Here is a 27,522-nt window from a genome sequence, read left to right as displayed (position 1 = left end):
GGGACAAGATTCAAAAAGGCTGCACTAAAGTAAGTTTCAGGTTATGTATTAGAATTGTGAAATCTAAATTATATGATTTATAACACTGCAAAATATACCGTATAGAATTGGTCATTGCCAAGCAAAAGGTGTCATCAAAACTGCTTAATTCATATGGCCGAAAGAACTCATTATGAATATCAATCTCTTCTTCATATTTGTGAAATTTCTTCACTATCAACTTCCCTATATTTTCAGTGCATGTCACTGAAAAAAAAAAGACAACATGTTCTGTTGCAAATCATTAGCACATTTGGAAAAAAACTATTTGCATACTCCTGTAATAAACACTTCCATATGTTTTTTCTATAGCACAAGACATTATATATATATATTTGAGGGGCTACATTATAAAAGTTAACTAATTAATTTGATTCCCTTTTAAATTGACATTTCTGATTTGAACAGTCTCTCTGCTGGAGAAGTGGTGATGTGTCTTCCAATTGTATTTGAATTATCAGCTAGACTATTCTTGTGCGTCATCAATTTACAATATTTCAAGCCACATATGAATGGGAAAGACAAAAAACTATTTAAAATGCTTCCCTGCATGTGAATTTATAGAAGCCAAAGTCATATCCACAAGTCTACAGCAAGCACCACATTTACAATATCTGGCTCAACAACTGATGGACATTTGGCAGCTGTAATGCAGGCATCTCATACATGCTAGTGAAACCCATAGCTCATTGAGAAGGAAATCCTTGTCAGCTGTTATAACTGCACAGCTTTCATCAGTTTGTTAATTTGTGATTAAAGGAATACATGCAAACCATTCAATGGCTGAAACAAAATAATCAGTATTTTTCCAAAATATTCTGTAAAACAAAAAACACAGAGCACTTACCCTCATCATAAGGCAGTGGTAAATGATTTAATACACCTCGTGTCCACCAGTAGGTATAGCTATGGGGGGGGAAATTCACACATGGAATTGACTTTACTATAGTATTTTATATAGAAAATAAATATTTAATCTACTATCATATCTAAAAACATGCACACCGTTTTTTATGCACTGTATAGGGTCCAAATTGTGCATGGTGGTTTATACTGCAAGGGTGTGAGAAAGGAAAGAACAATCCTTGGCCTGAGAAGTTTAACAGTTCCCAGTCGTGCAACTGCACCTTTGTGGACAGACCCCTGAAGTCAGTGGGGCTCTATGCAGGTGCAGCAGTCTGCCTACACAGACCTACATTTACTTCAGGTGTCCAACTGTTCGGTAGCAGTTGCAGGATTGGGGCCTAAAACATAATGCATGGAAGGAGATCAAAGCAGCATGTGGAGAGGGTGTGTGAGAAGACAATGGTCATAACAATGCAAAACTATCAGATAAGCTTACTGGTTAACATCTTTCTGGGTTTTTTTTTTTTTTAAATGTTAACATTAAGGTTTTAAAATTTGAAGAGAGTGTGGAGATCAGCAATAATATTTATCGATATTTGGCAAACTTTGACAATTTGCAAAGTTTTGTGAAAAATACAAAATAAGTTGGCTTCCTGACAGGAGTGTTGATATTCTTAAAAAGACACTGACAGGAGATTTGTTAATCATACAGGTCTGAGAACCAGAGTGCTTCATTACTGGAATATTTAACAGCAAAGATAAAGTGCTCTAGCTGCTCTCACTGAATGAAAATCAATAACCTACTGGAAAACAAAATGAAGCATAAATGAAGCATGCTTTGTCTTTCAGCTATTCATATTTCTATGTTTCCATCTTTTCCTCATAATTATATCTGTAATTTTTTTCTAAACTATACCGACACCATTCCTGGAAGGAAAAAAAAGTTATCTTTATGGCTTTTATTTGAGAGACACATATGATCCTAAATATAAAAGATCAGATCCTACCTAGGCTAATGCAGTGATCAGCAGCAGACACTGTGGGAATTCTGCTACCCAGATCCCTGTCATGTAAGTTTTTAATACAACGTTTATTGCAGTAGTATCTGAGAGCCTTCCAGGTGTGCACTAAGCAACATGAACACATCCGTCACATGTTGTTTGTTCTCTCATCCTCTCCCCCCCGAAGCAGAAGTGTGTGCAGTGAAGTGTCTTGTTTTGGTAGGGTGTGTTATTCTATTTTTTTACTCTCTTTTTTAAAATATAAATATACAATATGTTAGAGAAGGCACAGCCAAAGAATTGTGCCTTGAACTTGTAGCGGAAAGTGGTGAGGTTCGAGACAGTCATTAGTTCTTCCACAGTCTCAAACTGCACTCGGAGAAAGTTCTGTCTCCTGGACAGACAAGCTTTACTTTTATTGTTGAGAGACCCATTGCACCACAGAAGCATAATTGTTGGCCATGGTCTTTTAGGTATCAGAGCCCCAGGCCATAGAGTGCTTTGAAGAGAAGGACAAAGACCTTGAACTTGCTTCAAAATTCTATGGTAAGCCAATGTAAAGACTTGAGGACTATGCTCATGGTAGTCTGTGTTGCTGAGGAGATGCACTGCAGTGTTATGAACTAGCTGGAATTTCCTAAGTGCTAAAGCCCTCATGACCAGGCACACTGCATTGCTGTAATCCAGTTGAGAGGTGACAAAGGCATGAATAACTAAGGTCGGGACTTCATCTATCAGAATCGAATTGAGTTTCCTTGCCAAGGGAAGATAGAAAGCATTTCTCACAGACGCTATGTGAGAACTTAGTGTCAGAGGAATTCAAGAGAACTCCTAGACGATAGACTGACATGACTAATTGTGGTTGTAGATCTTCAACAAACAAAGACTGCACTGTGGCTGCACGCTCTTCAAAATACTTTCCTCTGGCCACCAGCATCACCTCTGTCTTTCTTGGGTTTGGCTTCAGGCAACTGTTCTTCATCCAAGAGCTGATCTCACCTAAGCACTGTCTTGCTGCTGGCACTGAGCAGGAGCTGGGTGACAGGGGAAAAGCCCAATTTCCATGATTCCAGACTCCTCCTATTTTGTTCTCTCTCCATGAATTCAAGAGGAAGTGTATACCACTCATTATGAAATATTTTCTTTCTGAACAAGAGATGGGAAAGGCCTGGGAAGTGGAAAGAAGTTTCTGTTACAGCAAGTTACTTCTTCCCTCTCTTCCCATGGCCCCAGAGATAGTATTTTTCATCATTATTATTTTATTGCCATAGTGGCCAAGAGCCCCAGTCATGACTGGAACCCCTGTGGCTGCCTGCCTTCCCTATACACCTACTTATCTTGTGGTGTGATGCAGCCCAGCCTCCACCACCTTCCAGGTTGAGCAGATTTAGCGCTCCAGTTAGGTACATAACATTTCCACTATTTCTGCAGCATCCAAAGTCCAAAATTGACAAAACAAAACTCCTCTTCTGTCCCTTCTGGGTTTTTTGCACCTCCCTGGCTCTACAGTGTACCAAGAAAACAAATGATTCCACCCTATTCGCTCATGCAAGTTTAAGTCAACTGTTGGTAGCCAAACATGGCATCCATCTTGGACCAAGCCTACATTCCATTGCAGGAGCTCTGATAGGCTACAATCTTCCTCAGTTCCTGGCTCCAGCCAGGTTTCTCTTCCACAGTAAGAGAGCTGAAGATCTCCTTTCCCAGCCAGCATCCAACTGACAGGGGCTTGCCCCTTTTAGCTCCTTCCTTGAAGCCTGACACATGCTTCTGGTGTCATGGGTGGGGTTGATTTGGCCCCCAGTCGCATATTAACCCCTTCAGACTCAAATGCAGTTTGTACACAAAATCACAGCCCCAGTTTCCTTGGTGCTGTACAAATACATCAGATTGTGTCTTCTTAAGAAATCACAATTTAATCTGACATAAGGAAACAGACTGACGATATAGAAATATATATCTATATCTCAGTTATCTACAGTATCTACTGTTATCAGAAGGCATTATTTCCACATGAAACAAATTTTTCTGTATATTATGAACTCTAATCAGAAAAACTAAAAACGACAAATTCAGACCAGAAAAAAAAATTTTTATATACACACACACGGAGAACAGTTAACAGATAATAGCTCATCTTAATTAGCCTCTTACTCCACCTTTTCGTGTGTGTGTGTATTTTGCTTTACTATATGTTCCATTCTATGCATCCGGTGAAGTGGGCTATAGCCCATGAAAGCTTATGCTCAAATACATTCGTTAGTCTCTAAGGTGCCACAAGTACTTCTGTTCTTTTTGTGGATACAGACTAACATGGTTGCTACTCTGAAATAGGAGAAAAATAGTAAGTAGCAATTTTAACTTTCTAATTCAAAGAAAAACAAAACATGCAAGAACACAAAAAAGACAAGACAGCTTTTGAAATAAACAAGATAATGAATTAAAGGGAGACTGGGACATTCATCTGAGAAATCACCTTTGCAACACATAGTTGAATTCACTTTGCCACACAGCATTACACAGAAATGTTCAGGATAAGTGGACAATAAAGTGAAGAAAGATGTTGCACATATTTTATGTGGCCAGACTAATTGGAGGTTGGCTGCATGGCTGATGTGAACGATGTAGCAAATGATTTTAGTTTACTGTTCATTTATTGTGTGATGTGATTGACTGACATGTTATGTCATATATAATCATTATATGTTAAATAGAGTTAATTTGTGAGAGTATAGAGGTATAAGACTGATCACTATTTAGAGGAATCATGTATTAGATACAAGTAAGACAAGCTGAAACGCAAGAACCTGTAGGCTAAGGCCCGCAAGATTTTAGATTAGCTATTTTAGGCCTTGGAGATAAGAAATGCTGACGTAAGTGACCGAAGAATAACCCGATGCCCTAAGATTATGGGAAAAGATGTACCAATGGGTGATAGTGAAAAATTAACAGTAAGAGTAATTTTTTGTTACAAGATACCCGGTAATAACATTTTTTTAACACATGCCCTAACTGCAGGGTGCACTATGTGCAGAAGTGCTAATGAAGTATAGTCAGAATCACATTATAAAAAGAGAGTGCCTAGATTAGGAAAATTTAGCTCCCTATGAGATACTCCAGCAGGAACCATCCCTCTACTGATAATCAATCCATGAGTAACCCATCAGTAACATTATTGTTAAGGATGTGAGTATAACTATATTTGTAACTTGTGCATAGGTCTGTATAGAATTTCTATATGCTTGGGTATTCATAACTTTAATTGTAACTTTAATAAAACTTGTAAAAAACTAAACCTTGTACTTGTGAATGGATGTGCGGTCACTATCCTTGGACTTTGTGTGTTCCTACAGACTCTAAATCTGAAGCAAATAGCAGAGGGGACTTTCACTCTGTTAAGCTTGAAACTGTAGCTGTCAAAGCCAAACCCATGGTGGTGTAATACCACATTACAAAATTCATTTTAAATAAAATAAAAGGCTACAAGCAGCATAAAAAAACCCCTCAAGAGATGATGCCAGGGAATGTTGTGAAGGCCCAAAGTATAACTGGGTTCAAAAAAGAATTAGACAAGTTCATGGAGGATAGGTCCATCAACGGCTATTAGCCAAAATGGTCAGGGATACAACTTCATGCTCTAGGTGTCCCTAAACCTCTGACTACCAGAAGCTGAATGAGAGGAGATGGCTCACTCGATAGCTACTCTGTTCCGTTCACTTCCTCTGAAGCATCTGGCACTGGCCACTGTCAAAAGACAGGATACTGGGCTAGATGGACAATTGGTCTGACCCAGTATGGCCATTATTATGTTCTTATGTAATGCTGCTTATGAAAACAGATAAAATACAATAGAAAATGGTCATCTAGAAACAGTTCTTTTGGACGCAGGATGACCTGATGCATAGCGTTAAGATGAAACCAGTGGCTATATGGATTTTTTTAAGGGACCTGAATCTTCTCCAGATAAAATCTAAAGCAGAATTTCAAATCCAACAACTGAAGTGACCAAGCCCACAAAAGGATGGACAAGTAGGCAGGACCAAAATAATGTCGGAACATCTAACAAAATCAGGTGAAGCACCGTAGCAGCTTTGAAAGGGTCTCTGTAGAAAGTTTCCAATATCACCTGTTCTTTTAAAATTAGTATAATGTAGAGGCATGGTCAGTCATTACAATTCTAAACAGTCATTCAATATGATGAAGTTATCCTCAAAAATCATCTCCCATATCAAGTACTTCGGCTTTATTATTGTTATATAAACTATAATGCACAAATGGGATGACAGATAAAACTGGATTGATACAATCTTCAAACTGGACTAGATTGGGATGGGGTCTGGAGGTGGGTAAAAAATAGAAATGCACATTTCTTGGTCTACATTTTCTGAGCATGTACTCCTGAAAACTGGTTGTGTCCCAGAAAAAAATGAATGCTAATCACAGTATTTCAAATACTTTGCTACATCAATAAATATGACTAGCTGAAATTTAACAGAAATACTTTTAGCCTGCAGATTAATTAAATGCTGGTAACTGGACTTCAATAAAATAGCAGATCATTTCAAACTGCAAGCTTCATTCATATGAAATTCCATCTTTTTAATCTGTCCTTTTCCATCAGATGGACTCATTTAATTAAAACGAAATGTCAGACATTTCATAAAAGGAGATTATGATAATTAATGCTTTTACAAATGTTTAAAATATGGCAATGATGTATTTGTTTCAAATAACCCACTTTTGCAAGGCAGAGTAATTTACCTGCTTATTTTGCAAAGTGAAATGTATTTTTGAGACAGTTGTTCAAAATCAATTTAAAGGTTTTTAAATTTTGAACACGTATTATGAAAGTGAATGATAAATAGGGAACTACAAAATACCTTCTCCTTGTCTGTGAAAGACTCATAGTGTTCTTGTGATGCAAGTAAAAGTCTGTAGGAAGTTCCCAAAGATGAGGTTTTCCTTCTGCAGGCTGGAATACTCCCAAAAATACATTAATGGAGTCTTGCCTGTCAGCATCTGTAAAAAAAGAGGTACACCGGGATGTTCTGTTTATGCTCACAAAAATATGACGGAGGCAGTAGTAACACCACCATAGTTATGAAATCTACACTTAAAGCAAGACTAAAATCCCACTGTTTTACACTTCAGGGCTTGAACTTAAACTTTCCAGACAACAATTGACATGTTTAAGTATTAATATGTTAAAAACTATTCTGCCGCAAAAGTTAGTAAAGTGCTCCCTTTTTAGATATTTTGACTTATTTTCTTCACATTTCTTATGATTCTTCTGTCTAAACAATAGTCTCTACAAACTTCATACTTCACACACAGCCACCTTCCAATAACAACGAAGACATTTGAACTTTTAAAGCTACATACAAAAAGATTTGCTCCATTTGTTTGGAATAACCAGAGTTTAATCACAATTAGCTAATACAACTGCTCAGATACATCAGCTAATACCAGAGGTGCCAGGTTTACTCTGAGGCTTTTTGGGACACTTATGAAAAAAATTAGGGAGGAATTAAGGATGCTGCTTGGAGCAGCACCAAGTGTCAAAGGTACAAAACCAAACACAGACAATGCATCTGGGATAGTTTCTTGAATGCTTGCTGTGCATTTCAGATGCACTTTTGTGCATATTACAGTATAATAGTGGTACAAGCTGAAGTAATATTTAGTAACACTAATAGCCATGACCAGGTGCGACCATGACATTGGCCATTTTCTCACTCATTCACAAGCACTTCTGAAACCTTTTTGCATACTTTTTTGGTGTATTTGGCTCATTTTGTCAACGGGGGTTGGGGTGCTCAATTTACCATCCAAGCCACAGGTATTGTGTTGCATTTTAACTGCCCCAGTTGGACCCTGCTGGACTGTATTAATGCACTGTAGACCCTATTAATGAACTACAAAGGGGGCAGGGATAACTCAGTGGTTTGAGCACTGGCCTGCTAAATCCAGGGTTGTAAGTTCAATCCTTGAGGGGGCCATTTAGGAATCTGGGGCAAAAATTGGGGATTGGTCCTGCTTTGAGCAGAGGGTTGGACTAGAGGACCTCCTGAGGTCCCTTCCAACCCTGAGATTCTATGATTCTAACCCATAAGCTTTGGCTTGAGTGGTAAATCCAGCACCTCAACCCACTCAAAATTACCTCAGCTCGCCACCTATCAGAATGACCTTCACTTCACAGTCTGTGCATGTGCCACAGAGGCAGGGTTGCCCCCAGAAATTTATCTTATGGTATACTGTGATGTCATCCTGCCCCCCCCCCGAGGTGAGAGGTGGGCTGATGGGTCACCAGGTGCCCCTGGAGGGATAGGTGTCAGTTAGCCAGGTGCTTGAGTGGAATGGAGTGTCTGGTTGGTCTGAAAGATGCATTTGGTGAGTTTCGTAGAGCATGGAACAGACTTGTTGGGGTTGGTAGGAGAGGAGATGGAGGTGAAGGGGGTTGCTTGATGAGGTGGGAGGAGTGGAGATAAGCGGATAAAGGGTAGGTGCCCAGTGTCAGCTGATCTCAGGGAGATGAGGGACTAATAACAGGTGCAGGTGGCACTGAGGTTGATGGAGATATTTACTGGTGTTGCAGGCAGCTGCTCAGCCTGTCCCAGACCCAGAGCCATCTGGCTGGGACAGTGCCAGGTACCATTAGCTGTGCTGAGGGAAAAGGCATGGGGGAGAGTGCACCCCACTCACTGTACTCTGTTTGTCCTTTTGGCCAAGCACTCTGCCCCCTGCAGCAGTGGTGCAAGCAACGGCCATGTGTTTGGGCCCTGTGCAGGTGCACTGGCCTGGGAAAGACACCCCCGCCCAGGGAATCTCACCGATGCAACCAAGGAGCCAACCTGTAAGCCTCCCCTAGTGTGACTGCCAAAATGGTATACACTATACATGGCACGCATATGGCTGTGCTGTGGGCAACCTGCACAGGACGCTGATGGTGGTGAAAAATGCCCTTGTAGCCATGGCACTGTGTTCATTGGATTTGAGTGGTGAGTGACACACAACAGACACTCCTCCCATTTTTAAATACAATTGCAAAATGTGTAGGTTTAATCCTGATTTAGTAATTTCATGAATACATTTAAAAATCAGGATGACTTTGGAAAATTAGGGAGGGTTGGCATCTCTGTAAACATAATTTTAGATAAAACATGAAAATGAAAAATTTTGTTCATTAAAATTTTCCAAATACCTGTAACTCTCATTCATTAACCAGCTGTTGAGGCAGGAAAGCAGGCTAGGTTGCAGAGAGTACAGGGGTGTGGTATGGAGGCAAGATCAAGCTCTGGGAAGGTGAGTGGTTATGTATGGGGAAACAGACATTAGCAGGTATGTGTAGGGGGCCTGTGCAAAGAGTAAAAGGCTGGTGTGCAGGGGACTTTGGATAGAGCTGTGCATGGAGGGTAGAGCTCAGAGATACTGGCACTTGAAGGGCTCCCTGTACTACTGCCTCCAATCCCCAGCATACTGAGGCATTACTGGTGTGGAACAGTTCAAGAGCCAGTGCTTCAGCAGATACTTTGCTCTCTCAGAACCGCTGTCTGAGCTCTCCAACACACAGAAAGCAGAACCAGGGGAACCAACTGCATGTGCCACAGAGGCAGGGTTGTCCCCAGAAATTGCATCTCCGCAATGGAGCAAAGTTACCCCATGACTGATGCCTTGGTGTACCATGGGGCACAGCAGCGGTGGAAAAATCGATCAAGCACTGATGCCTCAGCCTGGGCTTCAGGAAACCCACATGGCATCAGTCAAGTCTTCAATGAAAACTCAGCTACTCATCTGGCTTCCTATATTCTCAACAGGTGTGCTCCCTTCCCTGCAGCATGGAACATCTTCACAGAGTCAAGAGGCTTGCAAGCGGTTGTGAAAAGGAGGGTGTGTGTGTGTGTGTGTGTGTGTGTTGAACAGAGGTGTGTGGAAATTTAGTGGAGGTAGGGTTGTGGAGGGGCACAGCACTTTAACAGGCTATGGATGGTGCTCAGGAGGAGGTGAGTGGAGACTGGAGGCTTGTGTGAAGACTAACAAAAAAGCAGGGTGTGCCCTGTAAGGCATCAGGAATGGAAAAAGCAGAGGGGAGACTCTACTCTGATGAGCCAAAGGTGCACCTCCTCTCTCTTCTGCTTTCATACATTCATCAATTATAAAGCCAGAAGGGACCACTTGTTTAACTAGCCTTACCCCCTGTATAACAAACGCCACAGGATTTTCCTGAATTAATGCCTTTTTGAACTAGAGTATACCTTTTAGGAAAAGCATCCAATCTTGACTTAAAGATTGCCAGTGATGAAGAATCCACCACAACCCTAAGTAAGTTGTCCCAATGACTTTCCAGTCTGAATTTGTCCAGCTTCAGCCTCCAGCCATTGGACTGTGTTATAACTTTGTCTGCTAGACTGAAGAGCTCATTATCAAATTTCTGTTCCTCAAGTAGGTATTTCTAGACTGTGACCAAGACACCCCTTAACCTTCTCTTTATTAAGATAAACGGACTGAGCTCCTTGAGTTTCTCACTATAAATAGGCTTGGAGGGATTAAACTTTTATCAGTGTGAAGTAAGTGTTGGTAATTGTTGATTTCACCGTACACACAGAGACAGATGGAAAAAGTATTTCTATCAATAACTGAAATTTACAGATAGGCAAAGGAAAATGCTGCTTGGGAACACAGAGTTTGATTTAAGAACATTTACTTTGTGTATTGTGGCATGTGATGTTGACATTTTTTGGAATGATTATAAAGCTTTAACTTTTTGAATTTCATTGTCTTCGGTCATTAAAGAATTATTGTCTGACCCCCACACCCATAATTTCCCACAACTGTGCACTGCTTAGACAAACAGATATTATCCATCAACATTTTTAAAAATAAAAATAAAATTCGACTAAGCCTAAATATAAGGCGTGTTTTCCAATCCTTTAATTATTCTTGTGGCCCTCATCTGAATCCTCGCCAATTTACCAACATCCTCCTTCACCTACCAGCCTCACTTTTTCTCCCCATTCTCCCCACACACAACTTCTTCCTATCCCCTTGTTTCCCCCCTCTGACATTCCGCCAGGATCCCCCATGCCCATGTCTCTTCACAGAGCCCTGCTTCTCAACATGCTCCCTTCACCTGCTTCCTTGCTCCTCACCATGGTCCCTATTTGCTTAACAGATTCAGCTTATAAAGACTGTTTCTTGATGTATACAGTAGGCCCCTTTGGGCATGCAGGCTGCATTTCCTCTGCAAAATGGTTAGTCTGCTAAGACTTAACCCACAGATGGTCAGAGAATGAGGAGGACTATGAGACCATGCTAGAACCAATACAAAGTTTTGAAATAAACCTGGATGATGATACAAACTTTTTTTTTTTTTTTTTTTTTTAAAGAAGGGCAGAGTAAAACTCCAAATACAGGAGCACATAATATACAGGACTCATTCATTCTTGTTGTACAGCTGGTAGGTAGCATGAATAAAAGTGTTAAATAAAACCCGAAAAGCTGTGTTGCTCAGGAGGATGACTTTGACTTCGTAAGAACAATGGCTTACACATCTTTAATGCATTTTTTTTAAAAAACCCTCTATAGAGAGATTAACTTTTTTTAGACATTGATCATTGTTTTATACATCAGGAATTGCAAGCATTTTGAAACTAACTGTTGTCTTGTTTCAGTGTAATTTATTGAACTCAGTATCTTACTATTTAAATGAATGATGATAAAATACAGTTTATGATGTTCTACTGAAAAGCTGTTTTGGAATTTAGGCAAATATTACTTAGTGAATTATAGAACAAATCTCTAAGTTGCCAACAACTACTATACTCTAAAGGGACAATATAGTTTTCTTTAGTAGTAGAAAAATGAAAGGGTTAAAACATTGTAATGCATCAGGGTTCTAGCTTTCTTTCTGTACTTATAAACATAAGCATGAAGTTGTATGTTAAATTTAACAGAAGGTGAAGAACGGTTATCAATGGATTTCTTGTCGTCATTTTATCCCTAAATTCAGTTTGAAACCAGATTTAAAATATAATCTGAAAGATCTTCTACAGATAACTCTTCAGACCAGTGTACCTACAACAGCAAGGACCAAACATCAGAAATTTTAATGAAGTGGGAAAAAGTGATCCCCCAGTATTTTAAGGCTAGATAATTTTATGCCAATTTTGGATCATCATATACATGGAAGGTTTTGTCTTCCTTTGAAATACTGGCCATAAGAGAAAACAGGATACTGGGCTTTATAGACCAACTTCCTGATCTGGTATGGTAAATTGTACATTTAAAAAAGTGTGTTGCTTTTGGTACAAATCAGTATAAAGCAGAGCACAGATGAAAGTATAAACAGCTTTCTTCCCCTTTAATGTTATCACTGGTTGCTGAAATTATGTACAGGAGGTAGGAAGATCCTGCATAGATTTTTTAAAAAGATACTATACACTGTACGTGTGTTCTAGCACATTTTTTAAGCTCTGTTAGAAAAAAAACAGGAGCTGAAGGGGCCATTTGATTGAATTAGTCTAAAATAATCTAGTGCTCTCAATCTGTGTTTCCAACTGAATTTTTATGACAAATTACTAAATCATGAGAGATTCAGCAGAACTGGGACTGTAAAACCACAGGACTAAAAGGGCATAGCAATTAGTTTGCTTTCATACACCATTAGAAGGTAGTTTACTGTGTCTAGCCCCATATGTGAATAAACGGATTATTTTAGATTCCAGAAACATATAATCATGTGTTGTAACACTAACATTTAAGACTATAGTGCCACACAACTTTCTGTATGAAAAGCATAAAAAACCAGAAATTAAACCTAGAAAAAACAGTTACCTACCTTTTGTAATTGTTGTCCTTTGATGTGTTGCTCATGTCCATTCCATTCTAGGTGTGTGTGCACCCACGTGCACAGTCAGAGTATTAGTTATCAGAGTCAGTTAGCAGTATCCATAGGGCCAGCCGTGGCACCCCCTTGTGTGCAGCACTCATGCTTCGGTATATCAAGCACCACCAGCCCTATGTCCTCTCAGTTCCTTCTTGCTGGCAACTCCAACGGAGGGATAGGAGGGTGGGTAATGGAATGAACATGAGCAACACATCTCGAAGAACAACAGTTTTGAAAGGTAGGTAACTGTTTTTTCTTCTTTGAGTGCTTGTTCATGTAGATTCCATTCTAGGTGACTCACAAGCAGTATCAATAGAGGTGGACTTGGAGTTCACAGTCTTGCAGCACTGCTCTGCCAAAGCCAGCATCATTTCGAGCTTGCTGGGTAAGCATATAATGAGACACGAACGTGTGGACATACAACCAGGTAGCGGCCCGACAGATCTCTTGGATTAGTACCCGTGTCAGGAAGGCTGCTGACGACGCTTGTGCCCAAGTCTAGCGTGCCATCATGATAGCCGTCAGAGGCACCTTCGCCAGCTCGTAGCAGTAGAGGATGCAGGTCATGATCCAGGACAAAATCCTCTGAGCGGACACCGACTGACCTTTCATTCTGTCAGCCACCGCAACGAACAACTGCGTTGACTTATGGAACAGCTTTGTTCTATCTGTGTATAAGCCCAGTGCCCTCCTGACATCCAGGAGTGTAGCCTGCGCTCCTCATCTGATGCATGAGGCTTTGGAAAGAAGATGGGTAAGTATATGTCCTGGCCAGTATGAAACTGGGAAACGACCTGGGGCAGAAATGCTGGGTGCAGTTGCAGCTGGACCTTATTCTTGTAGAAGACCGTATAGGGCGGCTCTGAAGTAAGTGCCCTGATCTCGGACACCCTGTGGGCTGACAATAACACGACCAGAAACAAAACCTTCCAGGAGAGAAGCAGGAGAGAGCAGGAAGCCAGAGGTTCAACAGCTTGAGATTCAGGTCTCGGAGGGGGAAGGGATTCCAGACGTGTAGGTAGAGACACTCCTGACCTTTCAAAAAACGTGCCATCGTGTTGTGAGTGAAGATCAACCTGCTTTGGAATGGAGGATGGAAAGCCAAGATAGCACCCAGGTGGACCTTGATCAATGACAGGGACAAACCTTGGAGTTTGAGGTGCAGCAGATAATCTAGGATCTCCTGCAGCGGGGCCTGCTAAACCTGAATATGCTGTTCCGAGGCCCAGTGCATTAACCTTTTCCATTTGGCCAAGTAAGTCGCTCTGGTGGTGGGTTTCCTGCTACCCAGCAAGACCTGCTGAACGCAGGCCGAGCATGCCCGTTCGTCCGTGCTTAGCCATGTAGTAGCCAAACGGTCAAGTGCAGTGCCATCAGGTTCGGATGCAAAAAGGCTGGGACAGTAGATCCAGCCAGAGGGGCAGCTACAGTTGGGTGGCTACTTAAAGGCTCAGCAACGTGCCGAACCAGTGCTGGCGAGGCCACGTGGGAGCTATTAGGATAATTCTTGCCCTGTCTTGGTTGATCTTCACAAGGACCTTGTAAATCAACGGCACTGGCAGGAAGGCACAAACTGCTCTGAGCTCCCTGACAATGTGGAGGGCCAGATCAGTCTGCAACCAGTGGCCCTGGGTGCTCAGCTCACCCAGGTGGGCTCCCCAGCCCAGGTCCGAAGCACTGGAGACATGGGTCAGTGACAGGGATGGGGTCACGGAGGGGACTTCCTCTAACACCAACCAGGGTCCAACCACCAATCCAGGGGATGACCTGATGTGGTCTGGCACTCTGACTACCCAGTGAAGGTCGTGCCTGTTGGGGATATAGACTGACACCAGCCATGCTTGCAGAGGCTGGAGATGGCACCAGGCCAGACTGCGTGAGTGAGCGGGAGAAGGAAGGGTGGTGACGACTAAAGTTTGTGTGTCTACTCCTTCTCCTTGCAGACCCTTGATGAGGCTGCCAACACCTTGGCAGCAGGGGTGGCCAGAACTGTTTCCATGCAGACTGCGGCGTAGGCATGCCCAGCAAGCAAAGGGTGTCCCAAGTGTCCTTTAACCCATGCAGTTTCGCATCAGTCTGTTCCAAAAAGAGACCGTTCCCATCAAATGGGAGGTCCTGGATAGAGGTCTGCATCTCTTGGGATAGGCCGGTGGTCTGAAGCCAGGGGCTGTGCTTCATGACCACCGCTGACGTGACCACCCAAGCTGCCAAGTAAGCCGCATCCCGTGTCATCTGGAGAAAGCACCTGCCCGCCGCAGTGCCCTCCTTCACCAGAGTGCCGAATTCCTGGACCAGACCATGAGGGAGGGACTCCTTGAACTTATGGAGGGAGTCCCAAGAGGGCCTGATGGTTCGCCACCTGGAATTGCAGGCTGGCTGGTGAATAAATTTTTCTCCCAAAAAAGTCCAGTCTTTTGGCCTCTATTTTTGAGAGCTGAACTAGTGTGCCCCTGCTTGACCTTTTCGTTGGCCACAGAGACAACCAGCGAGCCAGTAGAAGGGTGGGTATAAAGGTACTTGAACCCTTTGGCCGGGGCAAAGTACTTCTTTGCTGCCCTTTTGGAGGTGGGAGGGATGGAGGACAGGGTTTGCCAGAGGGCCTTGGCAATTTTCAGGACCCCGCCATGCACTGTTGGTGCAACACGTGCAAGGGTAGAGGCTGAGAGGACATTGAACAAGGTGTCTGCCTGCTCGGCCATCTCCTCCACCTCCATCTCCTCCTCCAAAGGTCCAAGTTCTCAGCCACCCATTGAAGCAGGGCCTGGTGTTCCTTAAAATTGTCTGGTGGGCTGGCCCTTGAAGGTCCCACAACCGCTTTGTCCGGGGATGAAGATCACGACTGTACCACCGGAGGAGGAGGGTTTGGGGTGGGCACTGTCTCCTCTATCCCAACCTCCGAGTGGATCTCATGCACCGAGCCTGCTATTGCTCCAAGGCGGCGGCAGATGAGTGGTGCAAAGAGGGCATGCTCACACACTCCAATAAGGCCACTGCACTGGCCATTCTGCCAAGGCAGCGCTACAGATGCCGATGCGGCCTCAGGTGCCCATTTACGCCAGTGGGGTCTTGACAAGGGGCTGCGCTGCCCTTCTGTGCTGGAGAAATTCCCTTCCGTTGACCATGGTGGGCCATTGACGCCTGGGTCTGCCTGCTGACCATCACTTCTGGAGACAGGTGTTTGGAGTTTGAGGATCGGTGTCGGTATTGAGGGGACAAGTCCCAGGGGGACCGGAATCGCAATGGGGAGCACTCCCCCGGGGGCAGGCGACAGATCTGCGCTAAGAGGACAAGAAGCGAGAGGGAAATTGGTGCCAATGGAATGGAGACCAGCGCCCCCCACAAGGCGATCTGCGTCAAAATTGTGGGGACTGCGATCGCAGTGCTGGTGACTGAGGGTGAGCCCCAGAGGATCTGGGGCACGACACCGGAGATCTGCGGCACGGAGATGGAGAGTCTCTGTCTCTGTCTCTGGGGACTGGCAGCATCCCACTGCCCCGCGAGGAGTCTTAGCAATTGGCTTGCCCTAGTAGGGAGTCTTTGCCGCTTCCTGCGGCATGCGTGGTGCCAGCAGCGTGGGCGGAGGCCTCTGCTCTATCAGTGATGGGGGAAACTTGGGAAGGTGTCAATGCCGTCAGAAGTTTGGGTCCCTACCACTCCCGGGAGCCGGTGGTGGATACTTTAAGGGACTAAGGGCCCTGTTAGGATATAGATATTCAGGCCTGTCTGTAAAGGCCTATACTCTAAGAATTTAGGTGTATTCTTATCACTTGGCTAGTTAGAGGTATAAAAGAAAGAATCAAAATCACTGTCTGCTGCTATAAGAGCCTTCTCTTACTGAGACAGTCTGAGGCCCTGTGCTTAGGCTAAGGCCTTTGGCTAAGCAGCAGAGGCAGCCATAAGCTGGGAACCGAACAGTCACATCCTCAAATTCCAAACTAGTCACATTGAAATAAGGTGCTATTGGGCTGTTAGGAGTACAATCCTGTCCTGATAATGCCTATCGCCTCCAGAGAAAGGGAAGTGCCTAGAAGATGTAAAAGGAAACTTAGTTTGATAGCATCCTGTCTGGCAAGAACTCACTTATCAATAGCTGGGATGTGAAATCCTCATTTCTGTGTTTGCTCTATCACTGTAGTCCCCATTTCCCTATTGTTTGTCTGCATAATCTCTGTCTGGTTCTGTGATTGTTTCTGTCTGCTGTATAATTAATTTTGCTGGGTGTAAACTAATTAAGGTGGTGGGATATAATTGGTTAAATAATCATGTTACAATACGTTAGGATTGGTTAGTTAACCAATCATTTCACTGAAATTTAAGGTATAGCTAAGCAGAACTCAAGTTTTACTATATAGTCTGCAGTCAATCAGGAAGTGAGGGGGGGTGTGGGTGGGAGTGAGTGAGGGAAATGGGAACAGGGAATGGGGGTGGGGAAATTGGAATCATGTTTACCTAAAGGGGGAAATGGGAACAGGGACACAGGTAAGCCTCTGTGGTGTCAGAGCTGGGAAGGGGGGCACTAAGGAAGGAAACTGGAATCATGCTTCCTGGAAGTTCACCCCAATAAACTTCGAATTGTTTGCACCTTTGGACTTCGGGTATTGTTGCTCTCTGATCATGCAAGAAGGACCAGAGAAGTAAGTGGGTGAAGGAATAAGCCTCCTAACAGGCCCCAATGGGGGTGGCATGTCCATGTGGCTCTGGAGTGGCAGGGCGGCCCAAACTGGATCCTTTGCTTGATGCCCCAGGGCCTTTCTTGTCTGGCGCCAGGGAGCTGTGGTTCTTCATTTTTTTTCTGGGCACCAGTGACGGGGAACAGTGCCAGGCAGAGCCCGGTATTGGGGGTGCATACCGAAATACTAGGCGAGTCTTGGCGGGACGTCTCGGAAGCCGGATGAAGGGCAGCCTCCAGGAGGAGAGCCCGCAAATGAATATCCCACTCTTTCTGAGTCCTGGGTCAAAATTTTTTTACAAATACGACACTTGTCCTTCACATGCGATTCCCCAAGCACTTGAGGCAGCTGCTGTGGGGGTCACTTAAAGGTATAGGCCTGTTACAGTCCGCACAGGGCTTAAACCCCAGACACCGGGGCATGCCCCACCTGGGGCAAAGTCCCTGTTGGGACTCTAACTTCTAACTACACTTAACTACTTAACACTAACTACTATAAACAACTATTTACAAGGCCCTAAGGCTTGAAGTCAGAAGAGACTAAACCGCTAGCTCTTGCTATGCAAGGAAAGGCACTCAACTAACCACCATGGGCAGTAAGAAGGAACTGAGAGGGCAAAGGGATGATGGCATCTGACATACCAACGCATGAGCACGGCACTCAAGGGAGGCACCACAGCTGGCCCTCCGGATACCACTAAGGCAGGGGTCAGGAACCTATGGCAAGCGAACCCAGGCCAGCTGTGGGCTGAGTGGGCCAGCGGCTGGGACCCCAGCAGGCAGCAGCATGCCATTAAAAATCTTGCCTGTCCCAGCCCGCTCTTCTCCACCCCCCGCTCCCCCACCACGGGGGCAGGGTGAAGAAGTTTGGTCCTGCGGGCTGCTGCTGCAGGGCAGGCAAGGTCCCCCTTCCCCCACCGGCATGCTGGGTTCCTGTCCCTCCTCCTCTCCTTCCCTGCTGCCAATCAGCTGATGGCCCTTGCAAGGGAGGGGGAGAAGTGGAGCTGGAGCGCGCTCACTGCTCCGGAGAGGAGGCGGAGAAGAGGTGGGGACGGGGCCGTGGGGTAGAATCAGGGCATATCCCCCCCATGCCCTGACTCCTGTCCTCCCCTCACATGCCCCCAGCCCTCTGCCCTGACTCCTGCACCCCCCACACATACCCAGCCCCCCCACACCCCATGCCCTGAATCTTGCACCCCCCCCCATTCCCCTCCCTACCCTGAGCACCAAACGGGAGCTCCTGCACTTCCCCCCACCACATTCTCACCTGCACCCCTTGCACCAAATGGGAGCTGCCCTTGTAAGCACTCCACACCCAAACCTCCTGCCCCAACCCTGAGCCCCCTCCCTCATTCTAGCTTCTGGCCAGACCCTACACCCCAGACCCCAGCCTGATCCTTCACTCCCAGCTCTGTGCTCAGTGCACTCCCACCCTCAGCTCAGTGCACAGAGAGAGGAAGAGAATGGGCTAGAACCAGGGAGAAGGTAGCTACCCACTCTATGTGGGCAGGGCCGGGACCCCAGGCTGGCAGCGGGCTCGCGGCATAAGATCAGCATTTTAATTTAATTTTAAATGAAGCTTCTTAAACATTTTGAAAACCTTGTTTACTTTACATACGACAACAGTTTAGTTATATAATATATAGACTTAGAGACCTTCTAAAAACATTAAAATGTATTACTGGCACGCAAAACCTTAATTTAAAGGGAATAAATGAAGACTTGGCACACCACTTCTGAAAGGTTGCCGACCCCTGGCAAAAGTCTCCAATGCCTGCACACATAGGCGAGTGCACACCTAGAATGAAAATCGACATGAGCAAGCTCTCGAAGAAGAACATGCTCTTCCAACTTTTCTGTCAGCAGTTAAAAGGAAACAAAAAATGGTGGAATTCAAGCCTGTCAGGGAGCTTGTCAAGGGTATGCTTAAATGATTGCTCCTATTCATTGTTTTTAAAAGTGTAAGAAGGCTGTAACTTTATTACAATATATTAACCAGAAGTAGCAGCAACTCTTCAGTAAAAGAGCTGAATTCCGACTTCCATTACAATCCTCCACTTTTTCTCATGCTCATAACTGTCTCAAAAAAATTCAACATACAAGGAATTTGTTTATGCTTGGTCTCTGCCTAAAAGGTGAATTTTTATTTACTATTTTTTTAAGTTACAGCAAATTCAATTGAGCCATTTTTGAGTTTTATTCTCACCTTTGCCACTGACCTGCCTTAATACTTTGGAAACATTGTTTAAGCCTCAGTAGCCCCATTTAGGAGGCAATCATCACTACCTCTATTTTTCAGATATGGAAAAGGAAGCTGAGACACAGAGAAGTTAAGGTACAGAGCCAGGAAGTGTTAGAATCAAGACTGCAACTCAGGTCACCTGCTTGCAGATCCAGGCTTCATCTAGACCAGAGTGTCTCCAGGCAAATCACTTAACCAATCTGTGCCTTATCTATCTCATCTGTACAATGTGGTTAGTAATGCTTACCCCAAGGGCTCTGAGGACAGATGAAAAAGTGCTATGTAACTGTCAATTATTGTTATCACCACCCATTTTTACAAATGGGCAAAAGACAAGGTTAAATGACACTGTGATCTAATGGGTTAGGCATGAGCCTAGCAGTGACCAGGCAGTTTCTAATCGCAGTTCTGAAACTGACTTGCAGTGTGATTTTAGTCAAATCACTAAATCTTTCTATGCCTCTGCTTCCCCATCCATAAACAGTGATAATACTGACATACCCTAACGCATAGGGTTGGTCATGGCGGACATACTTCATTAATATCTGAAAAACAAAACATAAGATTCTCAGATGGAAAATACGAGGCTGTGGCTAGAGAAGTCAACAGATTTTAGAGTGGGGAAAAAAAAACAAACCAGAGGACATGTCAGATTAGCATCAATATAACCAAATCACCTAATTCTTTACCCTAAAGTTTCCCAGTGTAAAATCCAGAGGTTAATGGAGAAGAAAAAAAACCTTAAACACACTGAATGTGTCTATTGTCATAAACCTTGAATGGTCCCTTAGAATATGTGCTATCTACTTATACTAAACAATCTGTTCCATCTTGCATTTAGCTGTGAAGCTTGGAATACTTTTCCAAGACAGGAAGAAAAGCTCTGTGTGGCTGATGCTTGTCTCTCTCACCAAAAGAAATTGGTCCAATAAAAGATATTATCCTATTATCACAGAATTTCAGTGATCAAAGTAACCAGCTGTTTTAAAATGCTCTTTTTTAAATATTTCCCTAAATTTGCAGAAACCAGCTGCTGACAAGCAGTATTTACTAATGCAAAGAGAGCAAGATATGTATGTACATATTGCTATCTAAATATTGGCTTAAAAGAAAACACTCATGAATTCCATTTACCTGAAAAAGCATTACTGTAATATCTTGAGAGTGTCTGCATAATATCTTTGGAATGCTGGGTCCATGGTGCTATCTTCCTGTAGGTTTTTACTCGATGAACAAGTTGAGAACCTCCATACTGCAGAGAAAGTGTGTCTCCATGATCTTCATACAACTCCTCAAACAATCTAAACCAATGAAACCAAAATATCTGAGAATTCTATCACCACTACTAGAAAGTGAATGCTCCTCTACTCTGTATTTTATGCCATACTTACCTTTATGTTTTAAAAAGACTTAAAGGTAAGTAGGTAGAATTCCAAATAAACTATTTTCAGTTAATGTAATGAGTGCCATACTTCTGAACCAGAAAAGCCAGTTGTCTTTCCAAAATGTTAATTTAGCTAGTAAAGATTACAGAGGTGGCAACTACTGCAAGAGGAGTTAAGGGTTCTTTTGCAACATTCTCTTAAACAAACTAAGCATGTACCGGGCAACTAACTCTACATCTGCTCTGGTCTAAAAGACTCAAAGATCAAAGCACCAAACTTTTCTGATAATCTCCTCCTGCTGCCCACTTCAGATATTAGCCTTATCAGGGCATGCACAAAGAAATTATTGTACACATTATGTACATATACACATGGGTGGGTGGGTGGGTGGATGTGTGAGAGAGAGAGAGAGAGAGGTATAAATAGTATACATCAGGGACCATAAGAAGGCCAAGTAAATATATATCTATGCTTATTTTAACAAACAGGTAGATTTTAACAGAGTGAAATTAATCTTAGAGTTATAAAACCCTAACAATATGTTCAGAAATGGAAACTTAGAAATATTTTCCCCAAATATTAAAAGTTTAATTCCTTCATTTTAAGTAACTACTGTGGAATTCTTGAGATACCTAGATTTTTTTCCCCTTATTAAATGAAATATTTTTTCTCCTATATATTGCTGCCAGTTTACAAAAACAGAGATAACATAATTATCACTAGCCTAATCACACTGAAGTCTAAAATACTGTGATCATACATTCCAGGTCCAGTTTTGGAGTGTTTACTCAGATAATCACTTCCGTGGAAGTTTTGCCAAAGTAGGGTAATCACTACAGGACTGGGCTCTAAAACCAAACTTACACTTGCTCATTAGTTATAATACCTTAGATACTTAAATATTTATTAAATGAGAATATATATCCTTATAGCTCCCAGAAGTAAACATGAATAAGAGACCAGGGAAATGATTGCTGGATGCTGTTGGCTTGTAGGGAGAAAGGAAGATCTTAAATCTTCACAGAATAAGGTAACCCAGAGGTGGGCAAACTTTTTGGCCTGAGGGCCGCATCGGGTTTCTGAAATTGTATGGAGGGCCGGTTAGGGGAGACTGTGCCTCCCCAAACAGCCAGGCATGGCCTGGCCTCTGCCCCCTATCTGACCCCCACACTTCTTGCCCCCAGATGCGCCCCCCCTCCCCGGACTCCTTCCCCATCCAAGCCCCCCTGTTCCCTGACAGCCCCCTGGGAACCCCTGCCCCATCCACCCCCCCGCTCTCGGTCCCCTGACCGCCCCCGGACCCCCACCCCTAACTGCCCCCTGCCGCCCCATCCAACCCCTCCCCTCCTTCCTGACTGCCCCCCTGGATCCCTGCCTCATCTAACCACTCCTTCTCCCTGACCGCCCCCGGATCCCTCGCCCCTAGCCTCCCAGGCCAGGAGCTCAGGGGCCGGGCAGGATTGTCCTGCAGGCCGCAGTTTACCCACCTCTGAGGTAACCCCTCAAGGGTACCCATATTCCCCTTTGTGGGGGTGGTAAAAGGACTCAGAATGGAGTCCAACCCTGAATATTAGTTATTTGGAATGAGGCATTTACCACCACACTTGACACAAGTAGTAATGCTTGGTATCTCTGGAGTGTGGTCATGGGCATTAAAGCTTTTATAGTGAATGCAGCTGAGATGGTGAGGTCCATAAGTCTGGCAGTAGAATACTGAAGGCAGTCTTTTATGGAGAATTGCAGACTAGAACTTGTTTTATTTGCAGACCAAGAAAACATTACAAAAACGCTCTCTCAAGGCAACCTCCAATCTTGCAAAGTTGATCACAATACCTGGGAGCTCTCAGCATCTGACAAGATCTGATGGTGGCATCTCTGCCACCTCGGTCTGAAAGATCTTGAGAGCTCATGGATTGCTGCAATCAAAGAGAGATGCACGAGGAGTAAAGCTAAAAGCAGCACATGTTCATCTACAATTCTCTTAACCTGTGGTACTTGCAAACAGGGCTGCAGGTCCAAAATTGGTCTTTGATTTCACTTCAGGACCCACAATAAGTGACTACAGCTCATCTATTGAGCTCGCTGGAATTTGTTTCATTCTCCTGTATCCTGCCTGCATATCCTGATCAAGGCCTATAAAATAAGCAAGTCAGCCAGGTTTTTTTTTAAAAAGAACCTGTTAGTTATAAACCTACAAGTATACATTTTATAATGGTCCTGCTCCTTAAGTCTCCAACAGATGCTCAGGCAGGATTTAGCCTTCAGCTATTTTATAACCCCTTCAGGAGGGAGTTCTCATTTAAGACTGTTGCAATTTAAATTTCCATAAAGACAATTTCATTGTTAATGAACTGTTAAACCACTAGTAAGCACAATTTGCATTACATGTGTAAGAAAGTCAAATATAGTAAAAATCTTATATGAATCAAATAGTGCCATAAAATCTCTATGGCTAGAAACTCCATGCTTCAATAATAAGAGTATAGCAGTAGGAATATAATATCGACCACCTGACGAGGATGGTGATGGTGACCGTGAAATGCTCAGGGAGATTAGAGAAGCTACAAAAATAGAAAACTCAATAATAATGGGGGATTTCAACTATCCCCATATTGGCTGGTACATATCACCTCAGGATGGGATGCAGAGATAAAGTTTCTAGACACCATTAATAAGTGCTTCTTGGAGCAGCTAGTCCTGGAAACCCACCAGGAGAGTGGCAATTCTTGATTTAGTCCTAAATGGAGCACAGGTGGTCCAAGAGGTGAATATAGCTGAAACACTCAGTAAAAGCAACCATAATATAAATTAAATTTAAACATCCTTGTGGAGGGAAAATACCAAAAAAGTAGCATTTAACTTCAGAAAGGGGAACGACACAAAAATGAGAACACTAGTTAAAACAGACATTAAAAGATACAGTCACAAGAGTGAAATGCCCACAAGCTTAACGGACACATTTTAAAAGACACCATAATAGAGGCTCAAATTAAATGTAAACCCCAAATTAAAAAGAATAATAAGAGGACCAAAAAATGCAATCATGGCTAAACAGAGTAAAGGAGGTGATTAGAGGCAAAAAGGCATCCTTTAAAAATGGAAGTAAAATCCTAATAAGGAAAACAGAAAGAAGAAACATGGAGCAGGTCCTCAAAGAATCAATCCTGAAGCACTTACATGAGAGGAAAGTGATCAGGAACAGTCAGCATGGATTCACCAAGGGAAGGTCATGCCTGACTAATCTAATCGCCTTCTATAATGAGATTACTGGTTCTGTGGATGAAGGGAAAGCAGTGGATGTATTGTTTCTTGACTTTAGCAAAGCTTTTGACACGGTCTCCCACAGTATTCTTGTCAGCAAGTTAAAGTAGTATGGGCTGGCTGAATGCACTATAAGGTGGGTAGAAAGTTGGCTAGATTGTCGGGCTCAACGGGTAGTGATCAATGGCTCCATGTCTAGTTGGCAGCTGGTGTCAAGTGGAGTGCCCCAGGGGTCGGTCCTGGGTCCCGTTTTGTTCAATATCTTCATAAATGATCTGGAGGATGGTGTGGATTGCACTCTCAGCAAATTTGCGGATGATACTAAACGAGGAGGAGTGGTAGATACGCTGGAGGGCAGGGATAGGATACAGAGGGACCTAGACAAATTGGAGGATTGGGCCAAAAGAAATCTGATGAGGTTCAATAAGGATAAGTGCAGGGTCCTGCACTTAGGACGGAAGAACCCAATGCACCGCTACAGACTAGGGACCGAATGGCTAGGCAGCAGTTCTGCGGAAAAGGACCTAGGGGTCACAGTGGACAAGAAGCTGGATATGAGTCAGCAGTGTGCCCCTGTTGCCAAGAAGGCCAATGGCATTTTGGGATGTATAAGTAGGGGCATAGCGAGCAGATCGAGGGACGTGATCGTCCCCCCTCTATTCGACATTGGTGAGGCCTCATCTGGAGTACTGTGTCCAGTTTTGGGCCCCACACTACAAGAAGGATGTGGATAAATTGGAGAGAGTCCAGCGAAGGGCAACAAAAATGATTAGGGGTCTGGAACACATGACTTATGAGGAGAGGCTGAGGAACCTGGGATTGTTTAGTCTGCAGAAGAGAAGAATGAGGGGGGATTTGATAGCTGCTTTCAACTACCTGAGAGGTGGTTCCAGAGAGGATGGTTCTAGACTATTCTCAGCGGTAGAAGAGGACAGGACAAGGAGTAATGATCTCAAGTTGCAGTGGGGGAGGTTTAGGTTGGATATTAGGAAAAACTTTTTCACTAGGAGAGTGGTGAAACACTGGAATGCGTTATCTACGGAGGTGGTAGAATCTCCTTCCTTAGAAGTTTTTAAGGTCAGGCTTGACAAAGCCCTGGCTGGGATGATTTAATTGGGGATTGGTCCTGCTTTGAGCAGGGGGTTGGACTAGATGACCTCCTGAGGTCCCTTCCAACCCTGATATTCTATGATTCTAATAAACTCTCGCAAGTCAAGAGTAAAAGTATAATTAGGAAGGCCAAAAAAGAATTTGAAGAGCAACCAGCAAAAGACTCAAAAACAGCAAAAAACTTAAGTACATCAGAAGCAGGAAGCCTGCCAAACCAATCAGTGTGGCCACTAGACGATCAACATTTCAACTAAATGAACACTCATGGAAGACAAGGCTATCGTAGGGAAATTAAATGAATTCTTCACATTGGTCTTCACTAAGGATGTGAGAGACAATCCCATACACGAGCCATTCTTTTTAGGTGACAAATCTGAAGAACTGTTCATATCAAAAGAGGAGGTTTTTGAAGAAATTGCTAAATTAAACAGTAAAAAATCCCCAGGACCAGATGGGCTTGACCTGTGAACTCATTGCCAGGGATGTTGTGAAGGACAAAACTATAACTGGGTTCAAAAAAGGATTAGATAAATTCATGGAGGATAGGTCCACCAATGACTATTAGCTAAGATGGTCAGGCATGCAACCCCATGCTCTGGGTGTCCCTAAGCCTCTGACTGCCAGATGCTGGGACTGGATGACAGGGGATGGATCACTTGATGATTGCCTGTTCTGTTCACTCCCTTTGAAGCATCTGGCATTGGCCATTGCTGGAAGACAGGAAACTGGGCTTAATGGACCATTGTTCTGACTCAGTATGATCATTCTTATGTTTTTTTAAAGACCGTAAAAAGTTTAATAATTTTGAAAGTATGAATATATCAAAACATTGTCTCTTTACTGTCAGACAGTAAGAGTCAGTGTTAACTAGGGACAAGACAAGTATAAATGAGATGTAATACAGAAGGCAGAGCTTCACAGAAAAAAGGTGAATGTGGTCAAATAGATAGGAGGGTAATTCTAGTAGCTGCATTTCAGACAGACTGGCAATGGGAGATGTTATGTGAATGTCAGGGAGATCAGAGTGGAGGCGACTACAGTAATCAAAATGAGAAATTAGGACTGGATGTATTGTGGGAGAGAAAAAAAAAGCTGCATCAGAGGGGAAGCGGAAAGATTTATACAAAGCCTAGATGTGAGAGGCGGATGAGAGAAAGGAATCAAAGGTGACCCCGAAGGAAGGATGATGGTATAAGTAATGGAGAAAAGAGAAAGAGAAAAAGAATTGGGCAGAAAAATAAGGTCAGTTTTAACCTTCCAAAAAGAGATGTCAGAGGAAGAAGGATGAGATGTGGAAATGGATAAAAAAAGACAACAGATTAGGTGTGGAGTGGCAGATTTGCAGGTCAACAGTATACAAATGATAGGAATCAAATACTTCTGTCACAACAGCACATTATTTCTGGCTACTGTATAATTACTTTTTAAAGTTCAAATCTGTTTCTGGATGTAGAGTTGAGAAAACGATGGAAACTAGCATAGTACCCTGCATTATTCAAAAACAGATAGGTTTGCTTATTTTGGCTTTTTGGTATTATGAGAACTTTCAGAATTTTTTTTTCCTTTCCTTCCTAGAAATTAAAGTTCTGGTAGATGCATCGGAGGAAGATGTATAGAAGGATCTTCTGTGCATGATCTCAAATAATTCCTCACTGTTCTGAAAAGTAAATCTGAAAATCCAATCTAAAAACCATTCAGCAAGTGAAGAGATTTAAAAAACATAATAATTGAAGCAGATATCCATACCAGAAGGCCACATGAAGTAACACATTTTGATCTCTCTTCAAAAAGCAGAAACAAGTATACAGCAAGCACAACAGTAAGTCGTACAACTGTCCAAAGGTTAAAAAAACAACCAACCCTCAATACCCAAGAGAAAAGGGGCCAACAAAGTGGAAGATCAGAAAACCTCCAACGAATATTACCCTCACAATTTTTTTTGATGTCCCATCAAACCTGATGCCTCAAAGGCAAAGCAGCAAAACAGTTTCTTCTGTCTCTGTTGCTTCACCTTCTGCTTGGAGAAATATGGTTGTGTCAGATTTGTGGTATTGAGCAGGTGACTGTCCCAAAGGGGTCTGCCTCTG

General features: G+C 43.2%; 1 protein-coding gene across 4 annotated transcripts in view; it reads right to left on the bottom strand.

Moving 5' to 3' along the window:
* Positions 1 to 27,522, bottom strand: part of FIG4 (FIG4 phosphoinositide 5-phosphatase) — a 158,613-nt gene that overhangs the window by 63,959 nt on the left and 67,132 nt on the right. For all 4 annotated transcript variants that reach the window (XM_084624323.1, XM_084624324.1, XM_084624322.1 and 1 more), the window contains 4 exons: positions 20,814 to 20,980; positions 6,767 to 6,905; positions 887 to 945; positions 99 to 246 (listed from right to left, as the gene is read on the bottom strand). In XM_084624323.1, coding sequence (XP_084480449.1) covers positions 99 to 246; positions 887 to 945; positions 6,767 to 6,905; positions 20,814 to 20,980 — 513 coding nt within the window. The remainder of the gene's footprint in view (positions 1 to 98; positions 247 to 886; positions 946 to 6,766; positions 6,906 to 20,813; positions 20,981 to 27,522) is intronic.

The sequence above is a fragment of the Lepidochelys olivacea genome (genome assembly GCF_965140295.1).
Source record: "Lepidochelys olivacea isolate rLepOli2 genome assembly, chromosome: 3".
Lineage (NCBI taxonomy): Eukaryota > Metazoa > Chordata > Testudines > Cheloniidae > Lepidochelys > Lepidochelys olivacea.
Note: the sequence above shows the minus strand (reverse complement) of the source record. Positions and strands in the feature narration are given on the sequence as shown.